The sequence below is a fragment of the Parasteatoda tepidariorum genome, chromosome 3, assembly GCF_982258835.1.
Source record: "Parasteatoda tepidariorum strain Cologne lab strain chromosome 3, Ptep-v5.0, whole genome shotgun sequence".
NCBI classification, from domain to species: domain Eukaryota; kingdom Metazoa; phylum Arthropoda; class Arachnida; order Araneae; family Theridiidae; genus Parasteatoda; species Parasteatoda tepidariorum.
Window position 1 is genome coordinate 118,874,400 of NC_141757.1, and position 19,093 is coordinate 118,893,492.

General features: G+C 31.0%; 1 protein-coding gene across 2 annotated transcripts; it reads left to right on the forward strand.

The window, feature by feature from the left end:
• Positions 1 to 551: 551 nt before the first annotated feature.
• Positions 552 to 16,499, forward strand: LOC107449717 (uncharacterized). 2 transcript variants are annotated; one of them, XM_071187342.2, is made up of 7 exons: positions 552 to 787; positions 5,583 to 5,916; positions 6,335 to 6,475; positions 8,331 to 8,429; positions 10,946 to 11,008; positions 12,118 to 12,309; positions 15,858 to 16,499. In XM_071187342.2, exons 2-7 carry the CDS (start codon positions 5,595 to 5,597, stop codon positions 16,070 to 16,072), a joined length of 1,032 nt encoding a protein of 343 aa, XP_071043443.2. In that variant the 5' UTR covers positions 552 to 787; positions 5,583 to 5,594; the 3' UTR covers positions 16,073 to 16,499. The 2 variants fall into 2 exon arrangements, with proteins under 2 accessions (XP_071043443.2, XP_042898287.3); XM_043042353.3 differs by lacking the exon at positions 6,335 to 6,475 and having other exon boundaries at positions 651 to 787; positions 15,858 to 16,097.
• Positions 16,500 to 19,093: the final 2,594 nt, after the last annotated feature.

Sequence of the window (19,093 nt, forward strand, 5' to 3'; positions counted from 1 at the left end):
TTTTTTACCAGCATACACACAAAGCTAGACGGGTGACAATGAGCGGGTTAAGCAAACTCGAATTGCAAAGCAATCTCGAAAAAAAAAAACAGCGTAATCAGTAGGGCAAGGGGTGATCTCCATAGTAGCCAAGTTAGTAAAATTTAAAAAGATATTTAATCTAAATTACTAACACTTTCTTTTTAAGGAAATCTGTTCTAGTTAAAAATGTATGACATAGGTCTCGGAAAATCATGAACATCCATTGTTATGCATGAATATCCATTATTAAGCTAAATTTTATTCAAGGGCATTTGTTTAATTTATTTTATTTATACTTTCCCCCTCAGATAACTGCACATTGATTTTTTTTTTGTCTGGTAAGAAAATTGTTTCGATTTTTTTTCTTATGAATTTAGCATATAATTGTTTATTTGCTTGAGGGAGACTGTATTATTATTTGAACATGCTCACAAAAAATTACTATTTAGAAAAAAAGAAAAAAGAGTGGAAGGTCAGAAAGAAAAATAAATGAATAACTAAAATCAGGATCTAAAATATTTTCAGAAGAGCTTTTTGAAATATTAGGCTTTAAGTTTCGATTCCGCATAATTTAGCCGTCTGTTTTTCTTTCTTTTGCATTTATTATTATTTTTTCTCTTTTCATTCATTTTCAATCGGTAACTGGTCGCGTTGAGAAGTGAAAAAGGGTTTCGTGAAGATTGTGAGGTTTTATTTTAAACCAGGAGTAGTTAAAAATATGTTTTGGATAAAGAAATGGACATTATCTTGATTGATATTTGTGGAAGTAAGTTATCTATTTCTCTCTTTCTCTCTAAATTGAAAAAATTTAAGAGACGATGCAATCGTTATTTTTAAGTGTTTAGCTTTGTTCTGTTGTTACAATTTGTTCAGTGATGCAAAAACTGTAAGACTTGGAAGCTTGAGAATAACAAATTATGCAGTAAAACATATACAGATATCGAGGGAATAAAAAAATTAACATTCAATATTTAATTCGAGAATTATTTACTATTTAACTTGTAAAATGCCATAAGGACCGGGCCGCATTGCTGCTCATAGAAATGCGACAGAAAAGTAGAACTTTGACGCTCTGGAAGAACCATTTTTGTTTGAGAATTTAACACGACTTTTTTTACACAAAATTTCAATTTGCTCGAAAGGCATTGCAATTAATTGCTTCCTTAGGAAATTTTTTTTCAATTTTTTATTTAAGTAATAACTACTTCCCCCCCCATAGTGGAAAATTTTATTTTTATTAGATCTTTATTTTTTTAGATCTTTATTTTATAAGCTCACGATTGAGTAAATGTCAAAAATAACAAGAAAAAAAATTAAGAGAAATTCGATATTACCGTACATAAAATCTTAACAATGGCACTATAATTTTTAAAAGTACCAAAAGTCGCAATTCAGCAGCTTAAGAAAGATAAAAACCGTTTCTTGCTTGTATTGATAATAACTATCGTTAAACATTGTTGACGAATATTTTACATCTATTGTTACATCCATATGCCAGTTACTTATAATTTACACGCACCAGTTCATGCCTATTATAGTAAATTAAAATGCTGATTAAATAGTCAAAATTATTCGGCAGATACCTAACTATCTCATATGCAAGGAATCCAATAAAACAAATCTTCAAAAAATACATAAAATTAGAAAAAAAGTATCATAATATGTAAAAAAAAATTTGTGAGAAACATATTCGATTTGATTTGGAATGCAAATTTGATTTGTAGGGAACCAAAAATATAAAATTTAGCCAATTTGCATATGAGCAAATATTTTTTTTTAGTGGCTTGCACTTGGAACTATTGTCCATTGGCCTCAGAAAGTGCCAGAACTGCTATTCCCTTCTCGTTAAACAGTGGGCACCTGTAGCGAAGCCACGGCGGTGGAGCAGCGTCGCCCACGTCACACAACCACAAACCCGTTTGTCGGGCGGGTCACATTCACGCAATCACACACAAAGGAGAAAGGACATAGAACACAGAGAGAAAGAAACATCCATGCCCTGAGCGGGATTCGAACCAGCAACCAACGGCTCCGCAGTCAGGCGCGCTAACTACTCAGCCTTAGGTCGGCGTGCCAAAGAATTGAAATTAACATTAAGAGTTCCGAAATTTTTAACGCTGTTGAGACCATATCTTCCAAATATCCATTTCTGATTAAGTGTACTTTTTTTAGACGGGTTTGGATTACCTATTCTGTAAATATAAGGATAGCCATAGTCTTTGAAATAGGGTCTTAACAGTTTGGTCAGCAGAGCGGTTCAAAGCTTAGACGTCATAATGTTAATTTTACTTTTCGCGTAATTAGCCATGTCTGGGGAAGTTTTTTTTTTAAGGGAATGGAAACATTTTTGCTTACAGTTATAAAATTAGTTCAACTAAAAATAATTTCTTGCAAAAATTATCTTTATAGTAATTATTTAGTATTTTTTATTATTTTGCTTTATAATAGTCGAACAAATATTGAAGTGTAAGATTTACGCATTGCTCTATCACCTTAAAGAAAGTAATTTTATAAGAAAAATTCAAAGGTTGAATGAAATCGGTCGAATAGCTCCTGAGAAATCGAATTTTAAACGTGCGATACTATTACATATAAGGCGAATTTTAAATAAGACGGCACATCCAAATGAATTGGAAGGAAGGTAAATTTTCCAGAGTAAGAACGTATCTGATCTCGTAACTAGAAATATCGTCTGCATAAATTAATTAGAATATTTACACTCACCCTTTTAAACCATTGAGATCTAATATGTGAAAATCTAATTATTTGATCGAAAGATATCACTTCACTTCACTTTCACAAGAAAAAAGAAAAGATTCTTGAAAGATCACTTTCAATAATTATTAATAAAATATTTGCTTAATAACATAATTATTAAAAATAAAACTTTGATTCCAAACCAAAAAACTTTCAAATAAAAGTTAAACATTGATAAAAAAATTGTTAATTATTCATGTTTTATAATTAATTTCTTAAAAAATTACGAATTTCTTTGAGCTTATTACAGCTTGTGAATAGTTACAAAAGATTCCTTGATCACCAAAGGGTGCTACAAGGTGTACTTATGAAAGGGTTTTAAACTACCTAACAGTGTAGAATATGTAAAAAGTAGACTCAATTTAAAATTCCTAAATTATTCGGCAATTTTCAAAATGTTGTTCAAAATTTGAAAGTTTGACAGTTAACTTTAAATTGAAATTATTCTGAGAAGAAAATTCGACCAAAACTACGAGAATATGGTAAAATTTACTTGAAATTTATTAGAGAGAGAAATACGGCAAAGTTCCTGATTCTATGGGAACACCAAAAATCCCTGTAAATGTACGATTTGTTTTTCAAAGCGCTTTGGTAATGAAAATTGGAATAAATTGGAAAAATGTTGTCAAATTTGATCATTTTTGAATGATATCTTAGAGCATGACATAACCATACATTCCGTTAAATTTAGTTTTCAGTTTTGTATTTTTAATAAATACATGGTAATAAGAGCGACTATTTTGAAAACCAGAATTTTTGGTAAAAAGTTTAAATACCGTGTATTTTAGTTGTATTAACTAATATTATGCTGTTGTTGTTTTTTAAATCAGAAATGTCATTACCATACAGTAAGGTAGTTTTACATAATTTTCTTTTTCTCCGGGCTCAGTTGACATTTTTGAGTAAATCTACACTTCTGTCTTGTGACAAAGAATTCCCATTGATTTTAGCAAACATTTTCTGTAAATATCTCAAAAAATTATCATAATTCTTTTTTATAGAAAAGGGTCAATTTTGGTCATTTATGCTGTTATTTGAGCCAATATAACAAGTTTTTCTTTTCTCGAAATCTTAAACTAGCCCCCAGATGTTTAAAAATAAAAATAGTACATTATTTTAACAGCAACAGTTTAAACGAGTATTTTAAACTTACTTATCTATCCTTAAAATACTTTTTTAAACATTTTAAAGCATGTATTTTCTTACGTTTTTATGAAATGTTTTTTGTGACAACATCTTATTATTTTACTCGTGAAATAGCAAATAGTCGAAACACGTAAACGAACATTGAAAATATTGTTTTAAAATAATATGATGTCCTAAAATTCAATGAAAAAAGTCATTTTAGCGTTATTTTTTTTTAAATAAAATAAATATTTTGCATTAGAAGTGAATATTTAGAGCATAATAATGGGTTATAAAGTTATTTCGTTTTTTTTATAATTTTTTTTTAATAGTGAATAAGTATTTTATTGATTTATATAATGTTCATTCTGTTCCAATACCTTTTGCCATCTTGTAGCATGTAGTAGTATGATTCCACGCTCATAGAACTTATAGATCCAGATCCATTATAGATCCACGCTCATAGATCCAGGTGATTTTTGAGCTTCTCATTTGAAGTTAAGATTTAACCATGTTAAAGATTTTGTAGAGACCGGAAATAGGGTAGACTGTTTCTCACCCTCAGTGATGATGCACTATATAAAAATATAGAGCACTATATTAAAACAGCTAGAATAAATAAATTATATTCCAGCTGCTTGAAAAACAAATCACAGTCGTCAACGCCACGTTACAAATTTCTTCCCGTAAGAACAATTGGAAATTCATAGCTTTGAGATTAAATCTAGAAGTTTCAAATGATCATGAACGCTCGAATTGGATAAATTTAATGTTTCGGCTACCTCATGAGCTGTTATTTGCCAACTTGCATCAATTAATACTTTTATTGCGTCTACATCAGCTTAAACTGTCCTTTCATTTTCAACAACAAAATTGCCGGATCGAAATTTTGCAAAACTGGCGTTCTGTCAATATATCTTCTCCATACGCATCGAATTATTTTTTGCTTGCTTGGACAACGCTTTTACCTTTTCGACAGGAAAGAAAAAAAGTAAAATATGTCGAAAATGCTTTTCTCTTTCAATATTTAAAAGGGCACTAAAATAAAAATTACTGTGTAGAATCAATCGAAATTCTTGCTATATCAGCTGTCAAAATATCAAATGAATGTACAGCTTAAGTGTGTCGTTGCTTTTGAGAAAATAAAATTCAGCCCTGCTTTGGGAAGAAAATAAATTACTTTCCAAACAACCCAGAACTAGCAAGTTTCAAAACTAGTTATAATTAACATCAATATTGTCACTTCTTGAACCCATTACTTAACAAAAAGGGACAAAGATGCTAAAAAAAAATTTTTTTTTTTTTGAAATAGCTGAAATGTGACCGATCTGTAAGAACTTGGAATTTATTTCTTCAAAAATGTCTTGTAGCAGACTATTTATAAGACAATCTGTATAGGATATCGATGAATATAATCTATAGGAATATAATCAGTAGGAATATAATCTATAGGAATAAATATATATAATTTATATGCAATCAATATATCTATATAATCTATAGGAATGTAATCTACATAATCTATGAGATATTGAGGAATATAATCTATAGGAATATAATTCCATAGGAACATAATCTATAAGAATATAATCTATGGGAATATAATCTATGGGAATATAATCTATATAATGTATATGCAATCTACTTATCTGTATAATCTATAGGAATATAATTTACAGAATCTATAGAATATGGATGAAGAAGCTGGTTACACAGAAATGACTGAATTATCAACGCTTCCGAAGCACACCTCTCAAGTATTTCTAATACAAGGAGATGACACGGTATCGGAGACATATATAGGCATGGGTGAATTCTCAAAAAGGGAATCTCCGATCGGAGTGCCTAACTGCCCCAAACCAAATACGCCCAAGGGTCAATGCCAAAACGGCCCTATCACTTATAAGAAAGCTTCAAAAGAGGAAGATACGAATTGCTTGCAATATGAAAATGTATCAGTGCCTAACACTACACTTGCAAGATCTGACGCCTCTCACACACGCGCTATTCAAGGTGAGTAATTTAAAACAAATTTAACTTTTTATTACGCTACGGACTATTCTCTGATATGGCGATAAAAATTTCATTGATAGGTTGTGTTATATGCAGAAAATAGATGTTTTCTAAAATTTTAAGCAATGCGCGTCATTCCGACGCATCTTATGACTGTCATTTTCTATTCGATTCAACTTATCACCGAATTTTTCTATTTTAACATATCTTGTCGTTGAAAATTTATATTTTGACGCATCTTGTTATTGCGAAAATTTACATTCTGATGCGTTTTATCACTGAACATTTTCATTCGAACTAACTTCTAACTGAAAATTTTAATTCCCACACAACTTATTTCTGAAAATTCTATATTATGACGCAATTTATTACTGCAATTTTTTTGCCTGCCAGTGTAAGTGTATGATCTTCCATTCAGGACTTCCACAGAATGTATTGATGACGTCTGATGAAGAGTATATGGACTGCTTTTATTATGAAACACTTACAACACCTTCTACTTCTCATGGAAGACATGAGTCAAAACATTCTTCATCTGTAATCAACAACCAACAAACGGGTAAGAAATATTATTGTTCTATATATGAAGTACTTTGTGCATGCTAAATTTAAGCAAACATTCTAACATGAAATGCTCTTTTACTTCAGTTTTATATCTTAACAAGACAGACTCATTTGTAAGAGTTTTGTGAAACAAGTATAGGCTATGAAGCATTTTCTCTGATGACATACACATAAAATGTTTAATAAGCACCTCTCATAACTATATGAAGCTCAAAGAAGAAGAACGGTTTAAGTCCATTTTTACCAAACATGCCGTTGAATCGCCGTCTGTTGCATTTTGAGGATTGATAGCGTTTTACAAATGATCAACGTAAAAATCTGTTCTCCCCGAGAGTTATTACACAGTGAAGATGAATCAAAAGTCTACCTTCTTTTTCTCCGAGTCAGCTTTTATGTACAAAAACCGACCTTGTGGTTTTTATATATTTTTAAATACTTTAAAGAATTAAGTAAAAGAATATGTCTAACAGGTGTCGCATATTAACCCACTGGTGGTTAAGCAAATGGGTAAATTTGGGAGAATGTTTCTCCCCAATACACTATTCAGCTATCTATTAACATGGAAAAACCGGTTTTGCTATGCAGAGAAGACTGCAGGTTAAAATGCCACTTTTTACGTGCAGAACGGTCAGTGGGTTGAAGTGAAAAAAAGTGATTTTTTAAACCCTTACGAAGAACATCTTAAGAAAGGCGTTATTAAAAATGTAAAAAACCTGTTTGGTATGGTTTTCAAACCTGTTTGCCTTACAAAACTGAGAGGAGGGGAAAAGTACTAGAAACATCTTCAAGTTGAAAACTAATAGAAACATCAAATGTATATGCATTTTTGACATCAGTTATGAAAAGATTTCTAAAAATATATATATTGAGGGCAATCATTACGGAACACCTTAGTTGGATTAATATTTGCTTTAAAACGCAATCCAAAGTCAAAAGTTTGGAACACAAAAATGGAGTGACAACTTGGAATAGGTCATGCATACAATTATTTATATTATTTAGAAAACTATAATTAAAATAAATTTTGCTTGGAAAAATGTTTGCAGTTTTGAGAAGAAAATGTTTTTTTTTTTCAAGCCAGGGACCTGCCAGACCAGGAAAAACCAGGGACCTGCGCTTGCTAACTTCATTATTATCGAAGTTCCTTTAGGATTGATTCGTGCTTCTCGCTCGCTGCTTTATTTGCTTATTGGATACTTGTGTAGTTTAGTCTAGCCTCGAATGTAAGCTAGTAATCTTTTTCAAATGAACTTCTAAAACTATACAGTATAACTGTTAAACTGTAAAATTATCAAGTTCTAAAACTATATAAGTTTGATTTCTAAACATTTTATTCTGTTTAAATACGTTATGATTTGATTCATATACTTACTACTACTATTTAGAAATTACATTTAGATAAACTAAGTCCTAATCCTAATCAATTCCCTAAAAAAATAATTTTTAGTGTTTGTAGATACAGTATTGTTCAAACATAAATTTATAGATAATATAAAAACCGAAGAAAAGGTTTAAAAAAATAACATATAGTAGATTAAAACGGAGGTAGTATGATAAAAGTAAAAACATTAGATTGATGAGCAAAGTATTTTAATCAATACCTTCAATAAAACACCATTTTTTTTAGAACAAAAATCCTTTTTTTTTAAAAAATTAAGCTTGAATTTCAATGTAAGCTGAAATACATACAACTTCTAAAAATTGTAAATTATATTCAAGAAAAGCACATTTAAAAATAAACTGTTTAAGATAGTCCTGAAACAAATATAGTAACTAATTTTATTATTTATTCTCCAGCAATATTTAATAGAACAAACAGAATTACCAAGTATTTTATTTTAATTTTGCAGAAAATAATCTTACTTTATGTAAAAGGCTAGAAATCAGCAGAAGGAAAATGAGATGTTTTGAATTTACTTGCTATGCTGTGGGGGCAGTTTATAAAGAAGGTATTTATAACAAAACTTGTTGACCTTTTATTTAATGTGCAAACATTTTTGTAATTTCATTTCACAAAAGCCATCCTGCAGTTTAATAGTTTTTGAAAACAGAATTTTTTTTTTCCTGTAAGTTTCGTACTTGGAAAGTTCAGTGGATGAAAGTTCTAACAGATATTTTAGAGAATTTTTATAAATTATATTTCATATGCAAATATTTTTATAATTCATTTTCAGAAAAACTGTGCAACATAAAAATTTTTTTTTTCCTACAATCATATTTTATTTTAAATTTCTTATTTGAAGAGTGGATGAATAACTCTAAAAGGTCTGGTTTCTTAGGACAAGCGCCTTATCTGAGCGTCAGCGGGACGTCAACGTCCCGCCGACGCCAACAAAATACTGGTTTGTTAGCTCAAGGCCTGGTTTCTTAGAACTAGCGCCTTATCTGGGCGTCAGCGGAAAGTTGACGTAGAGGTGACGCCAAAAAAAAAATACTTTTTTGTTAGCTCAGCGTGAGCAGTCGGTCCAACGCAGACATTATCTCTCATTGCGCATGCGTTAATAACGTAAGCAAATATTTATTTTGAATTTGTATTGATTTTGTTATTGTCGACCAGTGTTTTAGAGAACAAATAATGACTTTGTCCAAGAAAAAACACATTATAGCTGAGCTAAATGAAGAGTGCTATGTTTAATGAAGAAGCTATGTTTAATGTCAAAATCAAAATCTTGGCTGATTTCAATGCGCTGTTGGATGTTGTCCGCCATTGCTTCTGTGGTTAACGTCGCGTTGTAATCCAAATGCAGTTGAGTTGGACGGCAATTGTAGTTCAAGATGAGCGTTCGATGACGTATACTATCAAACTCACAAACGGACCAATCAGAGGTTAGCGCTGATTTCCAGCTGACGGCGTCCTGTCCTAAGAAACCAGGCCTTAAGAGATATTTTAGTCGAATTGTGCAAACTATGTATATTATGTATGCAAACATTTTTATAATTTTATTTTGGAAAAGCTACGCTAACGAACAACAGTTTTTTTCCAACGAAACTATCTTCTAATTGTAAGTTTTTTATTCGAAAAGTTGAGTAGCTCTCAAAATGGTTGAATAGCTCTCAAAAAATAGCAACTTATTACTTTTAAGTTTAATTTTCTATGATTTTTTTTTTATCAAAATGTACTGTTAAAATGGTGGCTTTTGGCAACTATTCCACTAACTTCATGAAATTGAAATTCATCTGTGTTTAATGGTTAAGAAATTAAAAATTCTTTCAAAACTAATTGAAAAGTGGGAATTATCTTTTAAATTATAATAATACAACTTTTACTCTTCTTTATACCCTGCTTGACAATTGCTAAGGAACAACTGATTTATGCAAAGTAGCGTTTCCGTCAGCCCACCAATCACCGTAAAATTAACCGCAAACGGCGGGAAAAGCAGGGCCTGTTATCTGTACAGCTGTTCATTCATTTGAAAACTCATGCAGTTGGATGTTTAACCTATATAGTGCCGTAGTAGGTTGTTGAACTTATTTCTGTGAAATTCAAGGTGGTTTTGCGATAATTAAGTGCAAAATGTAAGCTCGATGCATCTCGCTACAACAACGCCATCGTCGAGAAAGATTACGCTGGTGTGTAAGAAACGTATTGGTTGGGGTCACCAACAGTGGTCCAAAGTGATGTTCTACGACGAAACCCGTTTCTCTGTGACTCAGGCGTGCTGGCGTGGGCAGGCGTCATGCACAATGGCAGAACACGGTTTCGCATCTTTGAGCGAGGTAGCGCTACATCCCGGAGACATTCCAGAGATTTTATTCTGGAGCATTTTCTTCTTTTAGGTGTGTGCTAGGTTCAGAATTTTCTGTTTATAAACCACAATACGCGGCCACACAGGATTTCTGAGGTATCAGACACACTAAAAGATGAAGGTTTTGTCCGTATACAAAGGCCTGCGTTTTCTCCGGACCTGAATCCTACAGAGCCTGTCTGGGATGCCCTCGACAGGTTGTGTTTCACAAAGAACGCGCCCTTCTCGAACAGTGTAAGAGTTAAAAACCGCCTTGAGAGAGAAATGGGACGATATAAATCCCCAAGGACACCATGATAGCTTAGTAGATAACATAAATAAAATAGGAAAATCATGCATTAGTGTTAGAGGTAATCATAACTCTTACTGAGATACTCATACCTGTTTTATTCTGGAAAGAACACCCATTTTTCGAGACTGTTTGGAAATCGTCTACGGAGCATATTTTTTATATTTAATTTTCGTATTTTTCAATGTGACAATATTTATACCATTTTGCATTATAATAAACCCACATTGTCGCCTCTAAATATGTACTTAGTTTCATTTCTTCAATCTGTTAGTAAATGTTATCTGTTATTAAATATTCCACAAAATATATCTGTTCTTTAGTATTTGTCAAGCAATGTATCTTTTTTATGGCAATGAAATACCAAGTGCTCATTAAAATTTTCAATCACTATATTAAAATTTTTTTTTTTGTATCTTTCTGTTAAAAGCGGAGCAAAATGCATTAATAGAGGCCATTTCATCCTTCTTTGCTATAGGAATTCTAGCGGCAGGTAAGAATACACCATTCATTATACATCGTGCATGTTTTATACTCATGAATATTTAATAGAAGTTATACTTCTGGTCCTCAGATGACTATATAGTGTCGTCTTTCTGACACCACTGTTAATGTTCGTTTTCCTCATTGGCATCCGACAACGTATTACCATCCTTTGTAATTTCTCTGCGTTAAGTTCGTGCCGTAATCAGTAGGTAAAAATCTTTGTTGAAAGTTTCTGTCAACTGAAGCATATCCGAGTTCCTTTTCTTCAGAACAATTTATCGGAGACGAAGCCGATCACGGTCTTGGTTAATTATTTTCGAATGAGAGTTATTGTCTTCCAAACAATGTTTGTGACTTCTGTTTCAAATTTTTTAAAGCCAGTTATATAAATTGCAATAATTCTGGATGAAATTACGATATAAATTACCGGTAATTTGAATTTGTCATCCACAAAAGATATTTTTACCTTAAAATATAATGCCGTAATTTTTACTTTAATACTTATTTAATTAGAGAGATTTAGTGATTTTGCGGTAATTACTACCGTAAAAATTACGGTATGTCAGATATTTTGTTTTGCAACATGTTTTGGTAAAAATGGATTTTACTGTGGTTTGATCCAGAATTTCTTACAGTGTGGCTGTTTTTGAAAATCTAGCGAGTTCAGCTGTCTTCACAATTATGGTTCCTGCTAAACGGGAGCCCAATATAAGCCCTCTTTTCAAATCGGATCGGATCGGATGTTTTTCCCTTCAACTCTGCGTTTTTCATGAAATGCACTAACACACCTTTCTTAATTCAGCATTCTGATGTGGTATCATCCACGTTAAAATCAGACTTTGCATACCTATCTTCTATTATAGCATTTAATGAAAATTCTCACAGATTTCTAATTCATTGGCCAGTGCGTGTATGGAATTCTCTATCCTTATGATGCACCCTATCTCTCCCAAAACATTGATGTAACATTGAGACATCCAATTTGACACTAGGATTTCTGGGTTAGGAACACTTACTTTGTGTTAATTAATTTTTTTATGAACTAAGTTTATTTCTATGCAATTTGTTGTATGTCAGATCATTAAAACATTTCTAAACATTTTAGTAATATTTCAGGTTTCATCTTCTTAGATGGATGCAAAGCCTGCACACTAATTCCAGTCATGTTGGTATGTTCTGGAATCATGGATTCTATAGCCAGTATCATAAGTCTTGGAATTATATTTAAGAACAATAACAGGAAATGTTTATGCTGGAGAGATGCTACTCGGGCGATTCGTTCTCTAATGCTGGTCGTCCATGCATATGGTAAGCGCAGTATCCATAATCTGTATTGAAACGTTAAATTCAGGTTTCAATTTCAACATAAGCATTATTCAGAAAACCTATTTTTGCAATCATATACAGAAAAAAAAATTAAACATCAAAGAATAATCTTTATTAAATAAAACGCTAATACGTACGTATGCATCAATAAAACCGATGATATTTCTTTTCTCGCGTTGGCAACAGTTTTCATTTTTAATTGATGGGCTTCGGCGCGCAAGAGCACGTAGTGAGCATCATGTGGCTAATCTATATTATTTAAAAAGCTAATACGTTTTAATTGATAGGCTTCGGCGCGCAAGAGCACGTAGTGAGCATCATGTGGCTAATCGGGTGAATTCTCGCCGAATTATCAAAAAAATTCTCACAAAATTATCTTCATCGAAACCGATGTTTTACATCCGGCTTTCAGTACTATTTCATATTGTTTTACAACACATGGTTTTAGCCCTCTGGTGGGAAAGACTTTAAAACAAAACTTACAACAGTTACTTTTCTCAACAACTGAAATTTGGAATAGTGTGATTAAGAAAAATATGCGAACTGTTTGCAATTTCAAATTAATATTGAAATGCACAGGTTTAGAATTTTCTACAGTGAAAAGTTTTCGGAACTGCAGTATTCAAAAAAGTATACAAAAACTAGACGTTAAGAACGTATCCAATGCGCGAGCAAAGCGAGCATCGGATCCGAAATGAACTTTGAAAGCAGTTCCGGGGGTTGGCGAGCGCCAGCGAGCAGGGGGCGAAGCCTCCTAGTATAAAAATTTAAGACAGTAAACTTTAGCGCTATGATCCGCCATAAATGCACAAAAACAAGTGAAGCACACACTGTAAAAAATTTTGGTGCATAGTTCCCCTATTTTTGGTGTAAACAAAATACATTTTAAATGCAAAATTGAAGTTGTGAAGCAAAAAATTATGTAAAATTTAGAAAATAACAATTGTTTGAAAGATTTATTATATATTACTAAAAATGTGCTTGTTTTTTTAGACGAAATGTTTTTTTTCTCCAATGAAACTATAAATTGAGTCCAATGCGCATGAAAATATGTTTCCTTTGTAGATAAGCAAACAAATAAACAACAAAACAATACATAAAAAATTTAAAAAAAATACGATTCACTACAAAATTAGGAAAATTAGAAGAAGTATTATAGAAAATGAAGAAGTATTTATGGGACCTCTCTGGTCACATTTCTCAAAAATAAAGTCACCAACTTAATGCATAACAAAATTAAAAGTGAAAACAAAAAAATTTCTAAAAAAAATTATCAAACAGCAGCTGTCACCATAGCAACGCATGCGCACTGTTTACTATTACTCTTGATTATGGTGGTTGAAAAGTGTGGTCGCCATGAAATCCAAACCAAGAACCGTTTTGCCAATGGGTCATAAATAAAATTCTATCAGTGAAAAAGTAAATAAACATTATGACAAAATGCATTGTAAAATAATTTAGTTTACCTCAACACCAATAAATGGTGGAAACTATGCAAAATTTTTTACACTTGATGAAAACGGTACCCATTGATAAAATGAGGTTTTCTAAATGCAAATGTTTAAATTGTATCATTGAAGTTATTGTTTTGAATTTATAGATGTAAGGAAAGCACAAATCGCTTCGATCTAAATTATTATCTAAATATTTATTAGGAACCAAATATGACCGATGTTAGGCTGTTGAAGCATTTTGTGTAAGAAGAGTTTTGAGAAAGAGAGACGAATCTTCCAACAGAAGAAACGTTCAAAATATAATATGTCACAGTTACAGAGAGCCGCGAAGGCTCATGGGATAGAGCGTTCGCCTTCCAATGAGGTGAACCGGCTTTGAATCCCAGAGATGGCTGGTCAATGTGAATTCCGCATCCGGTTTGCATCGACCACAGTGTCGACGTAAAATATCCTCAGTAGTAGACGGATCATGGGTCAGAGTCCCCTTGCCGTTAGGCTAACCATGAGAGGTTTTTGTGGTTTTTCTCTCCATGGAACGCTAATGCGGGTTTGTTCCATCAAAAATTCCTCCACGAAGGCAAAATTTCTCCCAATACTTGATGCAGGAGCTCCCTTGTCTTTTGAATTGGGTTCAAAATGACATGGCTACGGAGTTGAACATTAATAGTCGTAAACCCAAAACAATTGGGTCGGCTATTCAACAACGGTTATTAAATAATATAAAATTACATTACAGAAACATCTCGAATCCAAAAGACTTGAATCTAGTTTTATTTCTCTCTTTAAACGATGAAAAATTCATTTTTATTCAAACCATATTGAAAATTTGGTAGGTTTCGGAGCAATGAAGCATCATGCAAACGTTTAAAATGCTGACGACTTTAAATTTTAGTTTAAAAATTAATAACAAATGTACTAAAAATCTTACAGTTGTACATGAAACACTGCAACGGAATGAGTACTAAAGCTTCAAAGATGCGCTTAAATTTACCACTTTAGGCATTTAATACATTTCTAAAATGATAATTATCAGCATAATCCATTACAGCAAAGAAATGTTTTTGAAAAGTAGATACAAGATTTTAAGAAAAATTTCAAAAAATTGAACAACTCAAAGTCTTTTTGAAGTGAAAAAAAACTGTATTTTATTTTGTGAAGCTCTTTCAAAGTCTCCATTTTGTGGAAGAAAATTATCTTTTTAAAAAGTCTCACTAACTAAAGTAACAAATACTATAACATATAAAGTTAGAAACTAAAAAACTTAGAAATTTGTTTAAAAGTGTATATGCTGTACAATTTTCAAGTAAACCGATTAAAAATTGAAAAGATAATCGAAGTCACCGCTTGCTTTTATGATAATAAGGTAAAAACATAAATATGTAAATACATATTATAAGTTTGCATTTAGTATACTACCAAGTAATTTATTTACAGAAACATGCAGCTTTTTAAAGACAAACATTGCAACGTCCTATCTTTAAGCACTTTTTTATAGCACTTCTTAAAAGACTGAATTCTTCTGCATTTTGATACAAAACTAAATAAATACGTAATTAAATAAATGAAAATAGGAATAAAATACGAGTACAAAAATAAATAAATAAATATAAAAAAGCTTGAAAATAAAACTAAATTCTGTTTATTTGGCAATACATGCAATATTTAACTTAAACTTAACAGAGAATAGTTCTGCCAAGTTATAGCTACTATAGTTGCTTAGTTTTTTTTTAAAAACTGAATTCTATCATTTTTCAGAAAATTTATTGTTGGGTAATAAGTATCCCTTTGTCGTTCTAAGATCAACTGAAAAATTTAAAAAAAAAAAATTCCTTGGAACAAAAGTTTAATTAGCATATAATATTACACTATATTAGCATGATATAATAAAAATTAAATTGATACCAAAAAGATATTTAAGTTTTGAATTGAATTCTTGATCAACTTAAATATTTAAAAAAATTAAATATTTAAAAAAATTTTATTTAACTTATTCCACTTCAAAAAAATGTTAATGCATATTTATGTATAATAATACTTATATTTATATGATATTAATATGTGTATCATAAATTGTAGGATTAGTGCTAGTGTATGAAGTAATGCACCCGGAAGAGACGGATAAAAGTAGTGCAAAGTACTGCAACGCATATCTTTATTGGCTGGGATTTGTTTATTTTCATACATTTGTATTGACTTCAGTGGCAACGCTGGTTGCTATGATCATAGTTCCATTCTTTTATTTATTTAAGAAAAATAAATATGTGTTTAATCAAAACATTGATGTTGAATAAAACTGAATAAAAAATAATTAATTTATAACTTTCTGTAGAGTCTTAGGAATGATTATATTAAGTTTTATTTTAGCTTTATACTTTCCTATTTATTTCCCAGAAAGGTTAAATAAGAAAAAAAATAGTGAATATAAAAGTTATGAAATCAAAGTAGCAGAAAATTTGTTTATATTTTTTTTCTGAAACTAAAGACTAAAAATGACATTAATCAGTATAAAATGCAAACTACAATACGTTTTCCTAGAAGATTTGTTGTTTTGTTGTTCAATTGTGTTCCTCCTTCAAATGATTTTGCATATTTTAATCACTTTTACTGAAATAAAATGTAAATCGGTTTTCCCTTTCCACAAGTGAATGTCCATTATGAGTAAAAATATTGTACCATATTATCTAAAATATAAGGTGAATTTGTCTCAATAATTCAGAACTTTTTGCATTGTTCATTTATTTTTTATGTGTCACTGGTGTCAAAATTATAGAATTGTGTTGTTTTGTACCGTTCACCATCCTTTTATGTACCTGCACCGAGCCATTCGGTGCCTAGAGAAAAATCAAAGAAAAGTCTTCCACTGAAGAATACTCTAAAGAAGAGGAAAAATATGTCATTTGGTAGAAACACATGCAAAATTTCAAGGGGGAAATTCTTGATCATTCTTTATATAGTCCAGATTTCGCCCCTTCGGAATACCAATTACTTATCCCCACGAAAAAACACCTCTATGGGCAGTTCATACACTGCAAGCGATTCTCAACGGGTTACGGTTACAGTAAAGGAAACAGGACCAAGATTTCTATGACTAGGTCATGAATGATTTACGTAAGTTTGCACTAATTGTTGTAAAATAATTTAAGTCAAGAAAATTTAAGGAATTGATAAAGTTAATAAGCAGCTAATTATATAAGCAATTTATATTCATGCTAAATAATAACGTTGATAATTAATTACAAGTTTAAGAAATAAGAGGTAATTCGCAAAACATAATATATGCGGAGAAGAAATCAATTGATTGGGAAAAAAATCTATTGCAATAGTGAAAATCAAAACAAATAGAGAAAATAAAAAATTACCGTAATGTATATTAATTACATTTCTGGTAAATAAAACATAATTCTGGTTGTAAATATCAAAATATACGACATTTAAACTATTCATTTGGAAAACAACCATTTTGGTAAATTTTCAAAATTATACTCCTTACTACCAAATATTTTGTAAAAAATACAAAACTGAAAATTAAATTTAACCGAATGAATGTTCTTTATGCCATGCTCTAAGGCGTAATGATAAAATTACCAAATTTTGCCTCAATTTTACCCAATTTTATCACATATTATAAAACCCTACTTTATTGCTAATTTTACAAAAAACATTATCAAAGCGCTACGGTAAAAATTATCAAGCCTTTTCTAGTTCCCATAGTATAATTTACCTTATTCTGGTATTTTCACCATACCATTTTTCTCAGTGTAGGCATACAAAACTCGTGAGATAAATTAGTATCGTAACAGTCTTAAGTGGATTATGTCGTGCTTCTTGTTCAAGGAAAAAAAAATCTAAATGGCTGTTTTCTTTACTAGCTGAAGAATATTGTTTTCTAATATCATTCGGTTCGTTTAAATGTGTATACATTTTTTGCTTACGTCGCAGATTCTGTGGATACACAACTGTATTCAAGTAGCTTAATAAACCCTGTCTAAGGATGTTTTGCACTTTGCATGAAGAATTGTGAAAAAAATTTATGCTTACATTTTAAACACTATGTAAAGAACGTTGGTAACATTTTTATAATCATAACATTGATGAATATTTCAGACAAAACTCCTTATAAATTTTTATTATTCTAAATTTTTTGTTGATTTATTTAAGCTACAAAGAACATATTTGAGTCAATTGTATTTTTAGTTTGAGAGTTATGTGAAATTTATTTATTACATATCTTGGTTTAACGAGTTTCCTGGTTAAACGAAGAAATTTTAATAAATGAATGGTTTCATGTTAAAAAGCCTATATACAAACCTTTGTCACGACGAGCATAACTTGACATGATTTAACGAGACATTTTTCATAAAATTCTCGAAATTATTTTATCAAATCTGCCAGAAAAAATAATTATCTTGACTGTTCCTGAAAGTTTTATTCACTTCTAAGGGAGTTTAAAAGCAACCTTTTAAGTTCAATGCCTAAACATTGCATGTTGACACGCAGTCAATATAAATGCTCATATATGTTTTGCAGCGAATCATACAGCCAGTTGAAGTCACGGTGCTGCAATGGAAGATGTTGCTAAACAAACCATTGGATAGATTCTATATTTATTACTCTTTCTGTTGCTCACGCGTTTGCGAGTATGTTCACCAGCCAATGTTCGCAAAACGCAGAATCTGTCAATAATGGGTACGAAACAAATCAACCAACTCCAGCCATAGTCAAAAAATTGCAAAAACGTTAAAAATAATGTAGGTTGCGTGTTGTACAATACGCCAAAAAAAGGGCGACCCTAATTGATTAATTAATTAATTGAATTAATAAATTTTGATCTATTGATTGGATCTTCACGTTCAATCTTAATGGTTCAAGGGATCTCACATATGCTAATTGATAAATGCAGACTATATTTCAAGTTACGAAATCAGACATAAAAACGTACATTCACTGAATAAACATACCTTTTTTTCCGACGGATTTGGATTTCTGATCCCCAAGATATGGGGAGTCGATGCAATCTTGCAAATAGGGTCTCCATAGTTTGATCAGGTGAGGGCTCCAAAGTTAGGACCCCTTAATGTTATTTTTACTTTTTGCGTATTTCGCTATATCTCTAAAACTTTATAAGTGAATTGAAAATTTGTTACACACAATTATAAAATTCGTTTAACCAACATTAATTCCATGCGAACAATTTTTTTTGTAAATATTTATTATTATTTTATTTAGTAATTGTCGAAATTTTTTTAAATATTAAGGTGTAAAATTTTTTGCATTTTAAAGAATATAATTTTACGTGACAAAAGGCAAAATTT